The sequence below is a fragment of the Coturnix japonica genome, chromosome 4 (genome assembly GCF_001577835.2).
Source record: "Coturnix japonica isolate 7356 chromosome 4, Coturnix japonica 2.1, whole genome shotgun sequence".
Classification (NCBI taxonomy): domain Eukaryota; kingdom Metazoa; phylum Chordata; class Aves; order Galliformes; family Phasianidae; genus Coturnix; species Coturnix japonica.
In genome coordinates this window covers 59755238-59771665 of record NC_029519.1, presented here as the reverse complement: position 1 = coordinate 59771665, position 16428 = coordinate 59755238, and the positions used below count along the sequence as shown (strand labels likewise).

At 39.8% G+C, this 16428-nt stretch overlaps 1 protein-coding gene across 1 annotated transcript; it reads left to right on the top strand.

The window, feature by feature from the left end:
• The first annotated feature begins 416 nt into the window (after window positions 1–416).
• CWH43 (cell wall biogenesis 43 C-terminal homolog) lies at window positions 417–15508 on the top strand. Its single transcript, XM_015862371.2, has 12 exons — window positions 417–906; window positions 1332–1523; window positions 3272–3392; window positions 3537–3691; window positions 4643–4844; window positions 5764–5852; window positions 6869–7123; window positions 10208–10333; window positions 11025–11104; window positions 11798–11903; window positions 12933–13068; window positions 14072–15508. The coding sequence occupies exons 1-12, from the start codon at window positions 657–659 to the stop codon at window positions 14265–14267; spliced, it is 1908 nt and encodes a 635-aa protein (XP_015717857.1). The 5' UTR covers window positions 417–656; the 3' UTR covers window positions 14268–15508.
• Window positions 15509–16428: the final 920 nt, after the last annotated feature.

Here is a 16428-nt window from a genome sequence, read left to right as displayed (position 1 = left end):
GGACTTGGCCCGTGAGCACCAGCCTCTTGCTGCACAGCTACAAAAGCAGCTGTTCTGGTTTATTCTGGCCAAGGAGCTCATCTCGCATGTTCCTCTTGCCTTGGCAAGATGGAATGTTGTCACCGCTTGCATAATGCTGCACCAATTATAAGTGAAGGTTACTCAGATGAGGAAAATAAAGGATGCATTTAGGAATATGGACCTTGAAGAAGAGAAAAGAGGGAGCCATTAAGACTTACGCAAATTGCAGATGCAGGTTGACCATAGAGGTGTATGCTCTGTCCCTGGGGGCACTTGGGGTCAGACAGGATGGGGCTCTGAGCACCTGATGGCACTGTAGGTGTGCCTGCTTGTTGCATGGGTGTTGGCTTAGATGGCTTTTAAGGGTCCCTCCCAACTCTGAGTCTCACTCTTCCTTGCCCAGGGAGGTCGGCCATCACAATACTGGTGCTGGGGCTTCTCAAGTTTGCTCCCGTGGACTGGGATTTTCACAGGAAAGACAAAGCAAATGCATCTCATAAAGTTAATATAGGCTGGGGCAGTAGCAAGTAGAAGTAAGAAGATACAGCTGGCAGTTTCCAAGGGTAATGTATGATTAATAGAACTTAAGATAATGCAAAAGTGCTTCTTAGTTCATAGCTACAAACTCCAATTTTATGTCTATATATATAAACCATGGATCGCTAATTAAGGCGGCACGGTGCCGTCCTGCCTTAGGGGTCCGTGCTCGTCCTCCCCAGACACGGCACAGCAGGAAGCCTTTCTCCGCCAGGTGGCTCGGAGGGAGCCGCGAGGCGGGGCGTCATCCCGGAGCTCGGCTGCCGGCAGAGAGGGGCGAAGCGGCGCTGGATCCCCTATGGAGGATGGATCCCCTATGGAGGGCAGTTCTCTCGGAGAGCATCCTCGGTAGGTGGCGGCGGGGCCGGAGGGCGGTTAACGACTCCTCGGAGCTGGGAGAAAGACAGGGGCTCGGCACTGGGGAGCTCCGGCTGGTAGCGAGTTTCTTATTGCGGTGTTTGCTCCCTCTGCGGGCTGACCCTTCCCTGGGCGATCCTCGCTCGTGGCCAAAGCGGCGGCTGCTGTCACACGGGAGAGGAGCTGTTTTCTTATCATCCTATTTCCTGGGAAGATCAATTCGTTTAACTTGAAATGGCAAACACTTCTGTAAAGAAATGCTTTATTTAAAGGTAACAACAGCCTTCTGTTACCTGAAATGATTTACAAACGATTTAGTGTTCTGCACATAGAGGTATAAAATGGTACGTAGCTGGTCAACCCCAGGAAGCCAAACTTTGTATAACAGCGATTTCTTTCTCTTTCCTCTTTTTTAGGCTACATTTCTTGGTCCCTCTACCATGCCCTGCCACCAATGATCTATTACTTCCCCCTGCAGACCCTGGCGCTTACTGGCTTAGAAGTTTTTGCAGTTTCTTTCTTGTCTCCGATATTCCTGATAATTGGTCCCTGTTGGAGGCTGGCAAACAATAAGTACATCCTTGCCCTTCTGAGACTGACTGTGGTTGGTGAGTACGCACTGCTGTGAGCTACAACCTTCCTCAAGACTCCGAGATCGGTAAAGCAGGTTTGTCTCTAACAGCAGATAGATCTGGGGTTATTATTAACGTGATCTGCCACAAATTAAGCTTCTTTGTTATAGATCTGCTTCTGAAATTGTGGAATATATGATTTTCTTTCTTCATTAAGTGCATCTGTACACATGCATTGTATTGCTGGGGTTATAGGCTCACGCTGGGTGAGAAATGACTCACATGTTCTGTCAGTTACACAAGAGAAGGGTTTGGCCATAAATTCAGACTAGAATTTCTCACTACCCATCCCACATGTCCCGCCCTAACCCAAGACGTGCTGGGTTCCCTTTTATTCTTCAGCCAACCAGGGCAAGTCTTAGTTCTTGTTGATTTTCTGCTGGTTATTACTGATGGGTTTGTAGCACTTGTCTGAAGTCAGAGCAGATGAAGTTATCCATCCTGCAAAGAGGGAGAGTGATGCTGATAGGTGGTTTCCTGTCTCTTGCTTACAGTTCCTGGCTCCTTATTTATCAGTTTAGGATGATAACCAGAGAATCACCTTTCTTATGATTCACCTTTCTTATTGGTTGAAAACAGAAGAAGACAAGAAGGTATTAACTGTGAACAAAAAGTAACACCTTTAGTAATAAACTGGGGAAAGGATGTGTTTATGAAGGTGCTCATAGGAGGACTCCAGAGCATGAGGAGGCTGATGCTGTAAGCACCTTCAGCCAGGGTACCCTGAACATTGCTGTACACAGGTAAAGCCTCCCATTCATTCCTGCCTAGCTTTTCCTTATGTCCAATACCTCTTCTGGTACAACTTGCTGCCATTTCCTCAGGTCCTGTTTGATCTCAGAAAGATCCCATGCATGCTGCAACCTATTCCAATGGAAATAGTCAGCCTTTAATTTCACAGTAAAAAACTGGGAAGTTCTTCATGTTTAGCTAAACTCAGAATATTTAGAACTTTTAAAGACTTGTTTCTAAGCAGAAAGACCTTCCCTTCTCTATCATTATTGTTCACTTTGTTTTTTATCCTCCCGGGAAGCTTCATTTTCTCTGGAGCTTTTGTTCTGATTTCAGTATATTGTCACACTACTTTGTGTTCTCTTTAAAAAGACTCCAACAAACAACCCTTCTAATTGTGCCCTTGTGAGCCTTTGTCTTCAGACAACACATACAGTAGATTTACATGTTAGGTTAGATATTTACATTTTGTGTGTATTTGCTCAGCAGCTGTAGGTGTGTCTAATGTAAACAGGCAAATCCACTCTAGCTCTAACCTGGCTAGCACAAATGATGTAAGGTTTGAAGAAGCAGAATTGCAGAATTCAGCACGATGGAACAAGAAATCTGTGTGCACTGCATGTGCAGCCTGTGCTCACGTCCATGCACAAATGGACTCAAATAGACTCACAAAGCCTCAAGGCTTCTGTGCCTTGATGAATGAAAGACACATGCAGTGTTTCTTTCAGTAAGTGGGGGAAGTTATACGTTTCAGTAACAAGGTGGAACAGGCTGTTGGTGGTGACTCTGGAGGAAGATGCTGGACCAAAGCAGGTCTTGTTTGCACCCAGTAGGACCAATTGCCTTTTAATCCTTGTGCAATGCAGTGCACAAATAAAAGGATGGACATCAAGTTGTATGATTTTGATTCATGCAAGTGCGCAGTTCTGGAATGTCTGTATGCTTAGATACTTCTGTACGTGACACCTCTGTACGTGTGTGTTTGTTTGTAGGGAGCTTAGCTTCATACCAGGCTCCAAATGCTTCCATTAGACTGTTCATCTTGGCTGCTGGTGTTTCATCCTCATTGCTGGTTCAAACAGTAACACTGTGGTCAGGAAACAATTTGCAAAGGTATTTTTCTGTACTGATGGGATTATAAAAGACATCTCTCTATCTTAAAATATGTATTTAAGATTTTGTTTTCTCTCTCAGAAAACAAGATTGTTTCCCCCTCTCCTTTCAAATGTGTCAGTGATCTAAAACTGATTCTTGCAGGTTCATCAGGATATGGGGCTTCATTCTAGGCAAGATGATGCTCCTTGTTCTTCGAATCTGGTATACGTCACTGAACCCAGTGTGGAGCTCACAAGCTGCCAATACCATCATGCTGACAATTGGTCTAGTGGCAGCAGCAGAGCGAATTTATTCAGGTGAGCATGTGTTAGCAAAGAAAGCAGTTATGCAGATGTCCTAAGGTATATCTGTCTATGTATGACTATTTTTTAAGCAGTCTAGCGCACAAGTATTACAGCCTTTACAAACCATGGGGTACTTTCATTTCCCCCCCTAAAAGAAGATGGAATCTGTGTTACAAGCCATGCAAACTATAGTAAGTTTTCTAATTCAGTCTGCTGTTTGGTGCTGGCAAATGGTAATCGTGCTTTAAAACTGTGAAGGGAGTATCACCAAGGAGGACAGTGAGGCTGGCTTGGTTAGCAAGGGCAGCTCATGTTAAATCCTCAGAAGTTCCTTCCTTCTCATTATAACCTGAATGAATTAATTGAAAGATAAAACCTTGTCCATGTGTTAGTGGGTATAAGTTGGCACTTGGTGTGTTTGTGTTGTGTTTTCTAACTCAAGCTAAGCCTCGACTTTCATAATAATTTAGAAAGGGTATGTACTGCATAAAATGAGGGAGTCTCTTCTTCCTACATGACAAAGTGATATGTCAATGCAATTAAAGGCACTCCTTTCTCCTTAGATGAGTGTGGAAAAAGGAGAAGAGAGGGAAGGGAGTTTTTCTGGCTTCTTTGGAAGTGTCAGGTTGTGTTCTTATCAGAGTTTAGAGTTTCAGAGAACAGAATCCTCTGTACAAATTCCAGTAACTTTTCTGCTGATTTTCAAAGCCACTTTAATGTTTTACATTCCAATACAATGAAGAATAATCATATGGACAGGTTGCGTTTTTGTACATTTAAGACCAATAGGTTTTCCCGATAGATACATGAGTTGTACTAGGGATTATTTGTCCTATCAGTTTTCATGAATAATCAGATAAATTGGCTTTTGTGGCTGTTTAATTTGTTCTTGGCTTTTTCTTAATGACATTCTTATGTTGCTGTTTGACACTTTGCTTCGTTATATTTCCATTTTTACTCTAGTCGAAGACGAGAGGAAGCAAGGAGTGAACGCTGCTCGTAACACAGCTAAGGAGACTGTCTCGCAGCCTAATTGGCTTTTGTCAGGAATTGCTTTTGGCAGCCTCATGTTCCTCACCGTGTGGATATTTGGGGAGGTCTCACTAATTTCTAGGTGGGCAGTAAGTGGACATCCACATACAGGTCCAGATCCTAATCCATATGGGTAAGTGCCTGTGATTGGTTGGTTTTTAATTATTTGAACAAAACAGTAATCAAAAAACTATGTCATTGTGGAAACTGAAACATTTCTTCAACTTCAGTTGTTTCAGCCAAAAAGGAGGGAACAGAAACGTTACATTACTTAGTGCATAATTGGAAAGAGCTTGGTTGCTAGAAAGAGGCTGATGGTATCAATGTTTGTGTAGTATAAACTCTGTACGAGACACTTCTCACAGAGAGCTTAAGAATAGGGGTGAAGTAGTACTGACCCGTTTTCTCGTATTTCCAAACACTGTGTCTATACAAATAATATTTTTCCTGTTCAAGAATGATTTTTACATCCACAATAATAACACCTGATCAGCTAGAATGCAAAATTACTTTATAATTAGGACTGAAGTTGAAGAGCTTCTGAATGAGATGCATCTGTAATAGACAGTAAGTGAATCTAGCAGTTGATTTCATCAATAAGGTAATAGGAAATTGTATACCTGGGAGACTGCTTGCTTTTTTCCCCTCTTTTGCTATTTAGCATCTATGTGCAATATTAAAGGATGTGCTTCTGCAGAAATTTTAGGTGTTAAGAATTTAGTCTTATGCTGTTAACTCTGAATTGACCAGAATGTTGTTTTCAGGATGGCTTCCTTCCTCTGACTCTCTTTGAGTTCTCTTTTTCTTTTGTACCCCGTGTATCAGTGTCAGGCTCGTGCTGCTGAACACAGCTCATTTTATACATTGTGTTGAACAGCTCTTATTTTCAACTGGTTGGTGAAGCAAAGATACTTTAAGATGAGCTCTGTTTAAAATAAAAGGATTAAGAAATATTTCCAACCATCCTTGCTTCTATGTCTAAAAGTTTATTTCTGAGTGCCAGATGTTTCTAAAATAATGTATGATTTCTTTTTTTCTCTTTTTCTTACTAGTGGTACAGTTCTGTTGGGTCTGGCTCATGGACTGATGCTTTCATTTTGGAGTTGGTCCTCTGTTGCCAGATTTGCCTGGTTTCTAATAGGTAGGAGCAAGTCTGGAGCAGGATTTTAGTTTTTATTACCTTTAGGTACGCCCTTGGATTCTACATCCCATATCAGAAATGTTAATGTTAATCAGAGCTCCTTTATCACTGGCTGTGGCATGTGCGTGTCTGACCAGTTGACTAAGGGTTACAGGCCGAATCTCCAGGTAACTGCAGAGCGGCACTGTTCTCTTCAGAATCCCCTGTTGAAGTTCTGATCTCACCGGCAGCATCTCAGTTCTCATCATCTGCATTGTGCAAGGCTACAGGTCGCTTTATGTGGCTTTATAAGCCCTTGCATTCTGCAGGAGGTGCAATAACTTGTAATGTGATGGGCAGCTCAACTACAGGCAAGGTTACAGCTTGCTTCCTTAGTTGCCCAGATTTCCTGGCAGTAAAATTATAAAAATAGAATAATAATAATAATAAGAAATTTAATGGGAACTGAGCTTCTTCTAGAACTACTTCAGAAGCCAAAATAAAAGAACAAATATCAGGGCAGTCTCAGGAAAGGCACAAGAGTCTGCAACCCTTAAACTGTCATTTGTCCTGATTTAGCTTTTGGTGCAGGTGTTAGTTTTAAGAAACATATGTATGTACAGACTGTAATGTATGAGATTTGATTTTTTGAGGTAAGCACATCAAAGCTTGTAGATATGTTATAACAAATAGACCTATAAATATCTTAAAAACTGCATAAGCTGTTGTTATGTATTAACTGCATAATAACTGTTGCTCTGGAAGAGCGTTATGTAAGAAAGGCAGCTCAGATTTGGCTCTTGATGATGTCTCTCTGCAGTCTATTTGCTGCACTCTTTCAGATCGATAAGAAACCTGTAAGAGAATGAGATGTTGGGAAAACTGAGATGTCCTTCTAGTGATGCGGTTCTAATGACTGCAAAGCACAGTTATATTTCCCAGATCTTGTTTTTTCCCTCCTAGTAAGAATGTTCTAAAGAAGACGGCAGATAACACAGCTGACTGTGATTGACTTGTTTTTTTCTGTCCATTTACAGGTATAGCATCTTCAGCTGGTCTCCTTTACTTACAGACCTGGAGCGCTGCTGTTGCAGGCAATATTCTTGCCGTCTTCACAATGTGTGTGTGGCCTCAGCTGGCTGGGCGCTTTGTTGGCTGTCTGCATCCTGGAAAAGCCATGAGTACAGCCATGTTCACCTATGTTCTTCAGCTATTCTTCTGTGTATGGTGTACAGCTTATAAATTCGTACCTGGAGGAGTTTATGCTAGAGAAAGCTCCCATCTTCTTTTAGGTACATGTTTACCTCAGGTAACAATGTGCTTGCTGGAAACTTGGTGGCTTAGGAAGGCTATTAAGTCTTTCTGGGACTGTAACATAGTACAGCACATCATTTAGTTCTGCTCTGAGGACCAAAGTGCAGCATCCTGCTCTTCTAGCTGGTCTACACTTAAGACCTGAGCTTCATTTCCACATAACTGTACCTTATGCTTTGTGGACATAGCAGCATGTTTGGAGGAATGTTGGTAAGCCTGCAGTGTCAGAAATATGCAGACAAACAGGAGAGGGATGGGAGAAGAAAAGGAATTGTCAGATATTTGCCAATGAGGAAGAATTGAAGTGAACAAACATAAAGGGTTCAGCAAAATGATCCCTTGATTAAGGTGGGGAGGTGGAAATGAAAACAACCCTTTCTAGTTTTGTATCTGAAATAATTCTCTTAGTAGATATTGATGTGTTTCAGTAGTATATTTCACTAATAACACTTAAGGAGTGCTAAACATTAACTTTGGCTAAGCGTGTGGCACATATGAAAATGTGACACATTATCCCATGTTGTCTTTCAAAAGGATTAATGGATGCCACGCTTGACTTGTTGCTTCAGTGGTTTCAGATTTCAGAAATGCCTTTCAACCACTTTCCTCCAGACCAGTGTCTTAGTTTGTTTGTAGTACTTCACATATTTCAGCAGTCACTCAGGATTTTGGTTTGTTATATTATGGGGAGGGTTCCATTACATTTGCTGTAGTTTGCTTTGTTCTGTAAGCAGTCCAAGGGACCTCTAGAAACTGTTACCTCAGTTCATTTAGTTGTATTTTTTGGGGTTATAGGAAGAAAGCATGTGGTAGGGAAGTATTAAATGCTTTTTTTGAGTAATGGTTTGAGAAAAGAAAAGCTATTATATAAAATCCCCTTCTATCCCTTCCTTGGAACTACTCTTGTGATTGATTCACCTGGCAGGATCATTGAATAGATACACAGAAATGGTCTTAACTTTCTTTCTGGCAAAAAGAAACTTGTGAACTTTACCTGTGTAAGCTGATGGCACTACATGAGCTTATCCAATGTGAGAATGCAATTTTTGGCTTTCTGACACCATTCCATTGCTTATCAAAGCCATACAAATGATATTATGAGGCTATGTATTTATTGCTGTGCTTCCTTTACATCTTGGCTTTCTGGCAAACTGCTTTTTTTTTATTCTGATTTCTTTCAGGTGCAAGCGCTATTTCTTGCTTTCTCCTCCTGTCCAATATCCTGCCTTTATCTTGCCGTATTTCGGGTAGGGAACAGCACTGGGGAAAGTGACAATGAAAGTAAGATCATTATATTCAAAACTTCTGTGCTACTTCACTGTGATGTAATGTAATGCTAGAGGGTCAAATCTCTGGTTGCCCATCAACTTTAATGGCTTTGAAGTGCATTCCCTGTGAGAAAGGTTTTGTATGTACCCACTTGTGCATTACACTACACCCATCTTCCTTGTTTGCCAACTTTTATACCTAACGTAGCATGTAGGACCTATAAGAAAATTGTGAGTTACAGTTATTTATCTTCAGCTATAGCTGTGAAATAAAACATGAATTCTGCAGTTAATTACCTGCTACACAAAGGTACTGAGGACATGTGCTTCCACCATCAGAACTCTTACCCTGTTCATTGTGCTCCCACATTTTCTTTATGGATAATGGGATGCTTCAGCTCCTAAGGGATGAGATAAGAGCTTGTAATTTTAATCTGCACTCCCTATCCAAAGGAAAACACATTGCAGCAGTTAGATGCTACTTCTCGTCCTGCTGCAGTCTGCTCACGCTGGTTCTGAACTAACTGTTGAGTGAGCTGTAGCAGTTAGTGGAAGCCTGGAAGTATTTAGCATACAGAATCCAACCTATACAGACCTCTTTGACCCTGCAACAATGCTGCAGTGCTACAAACGTCAGTCTTTGCTTGAGTATACTGGCAGAATGTGCTTCACGAGCTCTGGAAGTAGAGGTTAAGATACACAGAAGTGGAGAGATCCATTGAAATTGCTTTGCTCCAGATCAAAGGGTTGAGAATTTTTGTTCTATCTTGTACTCCCTGCTGATGCATGAACAGAGGAAGGGAAAACATGGCTTTAAACAAATATTTCATTGATGAATAGAATGTTCTACAGTGGTACCTGATGGTACCAGTTGAGTTAAAATATCTTTGTGTTTCCATAGTGAATAATGAGACAGGCTCTGAAGCTTGTAGTTTGCACCCAGTGCAGTCTAATGCTGGGGACCAAAATGTTATGTGGTGATGCTGTGATCTTGGTGGGTTGCAAGGGAAGAATGAGAACAGTTCTGAGCTGCATCAGTGTCAGCAGCCCTTTGATCTCCTCCTGAAAAAACCCCAAATGATCTGTATTTTGGAGCTCACTGTAGTGAAGACAGAGTTCATGATATGAAAGGGGCTTTGGCTAAGTATTTTGTTAGCTTTAAGTATGTTCTTAGTTGTCAGCAGGCTTAATAGGCTTTGCAGCGTGTTGTCTATCTTTCAAGTCCCATTTGTTTGTTCATCCCTCTGATTGACATGTATTAAAACTTAGCTGCAATGTATCTGGAAAAATACCAGACAACAAATGTTACAGCTTTAAGTGTCATGGTTTTTGTGTCTTTATTTTTTAGTGGAATGGGTATTCAGTGGAGTTTCAAATAATCTTTTGGCTTTGAATTCTCACTGCAGTATTACTGTTTTGAAATAATTATTTTGAAATACTTATCAGTGTCGTGCTTAATGTCACAAACTGATTTTAAGGGGAGCGATTCTTGTGTCATCACTGTAAATTAAAACTATTACTGCTTTGCAGTATGCCTACAAGACCTTGCAGGCATAGGTAAGGTGACTACTCTGACAATGATAAGTAGGATATTCTCCTTTAATTAATCTCATGTTGCTTCATTACTGCATTTGCTATGGCATTTATCTGTTTGTGCTCTGAATGAACTGTCTTTGCTGTTGGATTTGTAAGTTTAAATGTCACACAGCAGCTGGAAGTTTATGAATGATGCATACATGAGCAATGTTTAGTAAGTGAGAGCTCTACAAAAAAGCTAATAACCTGTTTTTACAGGATTTATTGTGTTATGCACTGGGCTAGACTTTCTAATAGGATCCAAGAAAGACCTGAACTCAATCTTTGAAGTGAAAAGCAACCAAAAGCCATTTTTTAAAAAGACTACAGAATACATTAAACTATGTAAGTATGATTTTATTTTGTCACTTCCATGACTCACGTGTTATTCGAGGACAAAGCATAAAGCAGTGCGGTGTTTTGCTCAGAAGTTTCAGAAGTGTTTTTTGGTGCTAGTTCTAGAGCCAGGCCTGTATTAGGTATTGCCAGTATTGCCCAGCTCCAGTTTTGATGAAGATATATACTAACCTAGGAGCTAACACTGCGATCATGGTGGTGAGAGAGGCTGTTCTACCTCTTGGAATATATTAAATGGTGACCAAAATACCAAATAGGGGACAAAAGAAAATGTAAACACGGATTTGGCATCATTTGTGGTTTCATTTTGGTAGATGAGGATGCATCTGTATCTAATTACATGTAATTATTTTATGCAAGTTTCTGGAACAACTTTATGTAAGATTTGCACATATTTTATTGTGGAAGATGATGTCAGAGGAAAGAATGTGCTCCTGACATTAGTAAATATTAAGCAGCTTCATACACTGTAAGATGCAAAGATCTGTATGCATACAGATTTTCTTAAATACACAGCTTTGAAATGGTGTTATCCCTGGTGAATGTGGGAATATAAATACATTAATTCCCCACTGTGTGTGTAGCAGACCTTAGAATGGCAGTATACCCAAATCTGTTTAACTCTAGTAGCATTATTTCCTGCTTTAAAAACAGCTTTTCTGTGTTTCTCTCTTTCAAGTATTGTGGCTGTTTGTTGGTGTTGGGTTGCTAGGACTGGGTCTACGCTATAGAACCTATGAGAAGAAGTTGGGCCGAGGGGTGAGTAGCATGTGTATGAAAATGGTGACATTCAAACATACAGTGAAATGTGCCTCTGATAACTCAGGTTTGTTTGTAAATACTGAAATAGTTACATCAGTACATATATAAATCTATGACTTAATTGATTACTCTTATAAATTTAAACTTCTGATACAAGCAGTTGCAATTATGACTTGAACTTGTTTCCTTTTGATAACATCCTGACGTAGCCATTCAAAACTTGCTTTTGACACGTTTCCCTGGTTGGTGAATTTTATCCTAGAGGGAACACTGATGGTAAATGAGGGAAAAGATGCAAGAAATATGAGAGCTGAGTAGGAAGAATCTGTACATGTGCAGTTACAGTGGCTTTCTTTTTAGAACTTGTTGAGAGGTGTGGTACAAAAAATAGGTAGTTCCTCTTAGAAAGATAAAAAACACTCTTTGTCTTTTACGTGTTCATCTATTTACTATTACTGTTGCAAATTCATTTGAACTAGAGTGACATTTTGCTTCCAGATAATCCTGCACATTCTTCTAAAAATACCTAAAGACTTTTGTACTTCTGACAGCTTTTCTAATGAAAATATATTGGTTAAATTATCTACACTGGGTGTCTTTTACAGCACCGTGTACCTGAAGTTGTTGAATGCAAATGTATAGTATGTAGGAGTCAAATTGAATGTGTCTTCTTTCTATCTTATTCTTCAGGTTCCAAAAAGAGATTTCTCTGCTATGATCTGGCCTTTTAGATTTGCATATGACAATGAAGGCTGGTCCAATTTGGAAGGATCCGCTGCTTTACTTAATCAGACAGGTAGCTTTTTTCCCCTGCTTAATTTATATTTGAGAGGCTTCATACGAAGAAAGAGAGAGAAGCAGGAACATCTGCTAACTAAGTCTCTTCTTGCTTTAACACAAGATCTGTTGTCTTCCTCTGGAATCTGTGTGCTGCTACAGTACAACCACTTCAGTTAAAAATCTATTTGCAGAGGTAGTTGTTTTTCCTTAGATATAAAAGGGGTTTTTGGTTGGACAAAACAGTTTGTGATCATCAATATCATTTATTTTATTTTATATTGCTGAAAAGTCTCTTATCTATAGAAAAAGCCTTTGCATAAATGAAATAATAAATAACTTTCCTTTGAGCATGGGCAGGTTTTTCCTAGCTGTTACTTCCCTTAGGAGCCAGGTAGCTCTTCCTGTTTGTTGTAGCCAAAACTGTAGGAGGGCCTGTTATGTGACAAAATTACTCCTCAATATGCAAACATAGCAGGCCTATGGTGCCCTAGAAAGGGGAGGTTTCTGTGGGAACTGGGGTTGCGAATCCTTCTGTCACTATGCTTGTTAGTGGATGCAAATTGCTGTAGGCTAATGAGTTATTTGGGCAGCAGCAGTCCACTACCTCTTGTATGAGACCCTTTGGAGAGGAACTGGGTTTGGTAGATGAGGTAAGTGCAGATGTACTGTGTAGCAAGCACATGTCGGTTAAGTTGAAAGCAGTAGACTTGATGCTGTGCTATTAATCTGTGTATACGATCAATGCCTTATGCTTTTGAAGTGCATCACATTGTGTATGTGTAGGCCAACTATACAGCACAGTCTAATGTGAGTCAGTCTATGTGGCAGGGAGGAGCTATGGCATCCAGGTGCAAGTGTGTCTCCACCAGAGTCTTTGTAGCCTGTGGTGACCAAAAGTTTGGGCATCAGTTTGTTACAAACGTAGGACTGGCCCTGATGGACTTGTGTCCATCCATGTGTAATCAAAAGTAAAATAACCGCGTTCTGTAATCACATAAATCACATTTATAGATCACAGTTACTAATTCTTTCTTTCCCATTTTAGGTGCAGATTTTATCACTGTTCTGGAAAGTGATGCCTCTAAACCATTCATTGGGAACAACGATCCAACAATGTGGCTAGGAGAAAGGCTAGGGTTTTACACAGATTTTGGTCCAAGTACAAGAGATCACACTTGGGGGTGAGTCATCTTTACATGCACAGGGAAAGTAAATAGGTGAAAATACCCCAGTAAAACACAGACAAAGAATAACTGGAATAACTATCACAACAATCGCTTGCTGGAGCTTGACATGCTGAGTCACTAGCATTACAATGCAATGCAGTTGAAGTTGCCTCTGTGTTAACAGCAACCCATTCTTGATGCCTGTGCCTGCAAGCTACTTCAGTATTGGTGATGCAGAGAATGGCATCCTGCCCCTTAATATATGTATTTGGAAGTATGATATTCCAAATAATAAATCGGATCAGCCTTTCTCATTGACTCTGAGAACTTTCAGACTTAAAAATGCGATAGGAGTTGGAAAATGTAGATGGATGTATGTCCTTGGGTTGTTGGCAGTCTGGGCTTGAATACGTGTTCCTCCAAGATACCAAAGCAACATTCCTTACCAATCACAGTCCATCTGTAAAGATGTCTGAGCTTATCAATATATTTTTTCTTCTTCTTTCTGTATGAACTATTCATACACCTTTGTCACCATTTTATTTAGGATTGGTCATTCTCTTTCTCTTAGAATTTAGGATATTATGGCCTCAAGTTGCACCAGGGCAAGTTTAGGTTGGATATTAGGAAGAACTTCTTTACAGAAAGGGTAGTTAGGTACTGGAATAGGCTCCCCAGGGAGGTGGTTGAATCGCCATCCCTGGATGTGTTNTTAAGAGCCGTTTGGATGTGGTGCTCAGGGATATGATTTAGTGGAGGGCTTTTAGAGTTAGGGTACTGGTTAGGCTGCGGTTGGACTTGATGATCTTCAAGGTCTTTTCCAACCTGGGTAATTCTATGATTCTATGATTGGGAATGAATTTAATAATATGTTTTTAAACTTGTACTTAAGTTATGTTTTAGAGAAAAACATCTAAGTTCAGAAATATCCATTAGAAATGGTTGCATTTATCTGCTTTGTTCAGATTAGTGATGCTTGCAAACTAGAAAATTTAACTATTTTCATCTTTTTCTGTAGGATTATGGCACTGTCAAGGTATCCAATTGTAAAATCTACCCATCACCTTCTCCCTTCTCCAGAGGGAGAGATTGCACCTGCCATCTCCATGACTGTCAACTTCACAGGGAGACTGGTTGATTTTGTTGTTGCTCACTTTGGAAATGAAGAGTGTGTATTCTATTTATTTCTTGTTATGCATATTCTGCAAAGTTAACCGTAATTGTTGTTAATGAAATTTGGGGGCTTCTTTTATACTCTTTAAAATCTTCTGCTGTGATATTGGAAATACTGAGACATAGCCAGTAGTTAAACATTTTGAAGCATTATTCTTTAAGGGACAAATATTGCATCCAAAAGTTGGCTAAGCCTAATACCCAAGCCAGTAGATATATGACAAAAATACTGTTCTGCAAACCAGGTAATAGGGCTACAAGTACATCTCAGTGCAGGAGAGCATCTTTCTGACTTTCTGCATGTGGTGTAGATCTATTATATTCCACAACCAGTGCAGGTAGTTACAGACAGATAGCATTAATTGACATCAGACACTTATTAAAATAATAAGTAACAGTTCTCTAAGAAAGAACAGTTGTCAAAGCAGAAAAAAAAAAAATCCACTCCATATCTTTATGTATGAAACCTGATCTTCGGGTTCTGAAATAAAGAATTATGTGTGATTATATGTGATGAAGAAGATTAGGGTGTATCTTTCATTTCTTTAAAGCGATGTCTGAGTTACTGAATGTGATGAATATTACTGAGGGATATTTTTGTGATGCTCCATGCAGTTCTATTTTCTATTTGTGGCAATATCTAAGATTCATCTGTTGTTATTTTAATATTGTTTTAATTTTTGAAAACACAGGTTTATGAATTAGATACAGACTATATGACACAAAAAAGCCACACAGAAAGCAGCAGGAACTCCCACTGTTCCTTTCTCCATTGTAGAAGCTGTGCTGCAAGCATGTTTACAGATTTCCCTTTTACAAACCATGTATGTCAGAAACTGCTCCTGGTCTGAAGTCTAAAAAGAAATCCCATTCTATGTCTCGCAAAGATGATCGTCTCTCTGAGAAAGTGTGAAAGTAGAAGAAAATAGCTCTGTATTCCTTCACCACGGAGACCTGAGACAAAGATGAAGAGGAATAATAGGGGGAGACACATGGGGCACAAGTACAAAATAGACTGTGTTTTGAGATTAGTGAATTTTATAATTAATGGCAGGCACAACTGCTTTTTTAAAAAAAAAAAATAATTAATTATTGCTGATTAGGAAGGCATAAGCTAAGAGACTGGACAACTACTTCTATAATGGTATCCTTTAAAGGAACCCATCTTCTTGAGAGTGTATTTCTTGAAGGAGCTGTTGAGTGAGCTGGCAACTTTTCATATATCTAGGTCAGGCTTCTATTTAAATAGTCTCTCTGTCTGCTCCTTCTCCCTAATGCATTTGCTCCATTCGAATCTATCCTTTTCTTCAAGTGTTAAGCTAGGACTCCTTTCCTCTCTTAATAGCTCCTCAGAGCAGACATAAGCAAGGAGTTGCAGCAAAACTTCCAGGTTTTTTGATGACACAGCAAAATAATGTGGTAGTGAGGATAATCTGTTGATACATGCTGCATTTTGGAGTTCTGTTGCTATTACAGTAAACAAACTTGGCCTTCTTTTCTTCTTTTTTTTCTTTCCAAAATAGAAATGAGACTATACTTAATTAGGAGACATGCAAAAACTGTGTTTGAATGTATGCACGCTTTTCACTTCTATCTTCTGTTATTGCACATTACATTCTTAAACAAATGCAGTTTTAGGACAATTTGAAGATGACTGGCACAGTATTGGTGAAAACTGTGATTCTTACAGACTGTAACAAGTTATTAGATGCTGCAGTGTTTTTACAAAGTACATCAGGCACCTCTGAGTAGCTACTGTTATTTGACATTTATGTGAATGCAGCATGGAAGTTTTTTAATCATGATTACCATAACACAGTTTCTGTGAAGGAGAAAGTTGATTGTAATTTCTATTCCCTGTGCTGACAGTAGTTTTCATCTGCAAATGCCAGCAGCCTTCTCTCTCTCTTCTCACAGCCTCATCGGGTAGTGGCACCAGTGCTGCATGGTGGTACAAAGTCTGCTCACTTCTCTGCAGCATGCTCTGGTGCTAGCTCTGACTCATGTCCAGACACAGTTGCTCAAGCCTGTTATCTAAAACATAACATGTAGCTGCACAATACTTTATTTCCATAGTCTGACGAGCTACAGACTATCTTTGTGTATAAACTGAAGCAGTTATTCATGCAATGATGAAGGAAAATAGTACTCATAAAAGTTGAAAACTTCCTCCTTTTTTTTTTTTTTTTTTTTTTTTTACCA

Bases quoted from the DNA above. Each gene is read 5' to 3' on its own strand.
- CWH43 (XM_015862371.2), top strand. From the start codon at position 657: ATGTCTATATATATAAACCATGGATCGCTAATTAAGGCGGCACGGTGC. The intron at 5,853-6,868 runs GTAGGAGCAAGT...GTCCATTTACAG, and splicing joins ATTTGCCTGGTTTCTAATAG to GTATAGCATCTTCAGCTGGT. The intron at 7,124-10,207 runs GTACATGTTTAC...CTGTTTTTACAG, and splicing joins AAGCTCCCATCTTCTTTTAG to GATTTATTGTGTTATGCACT.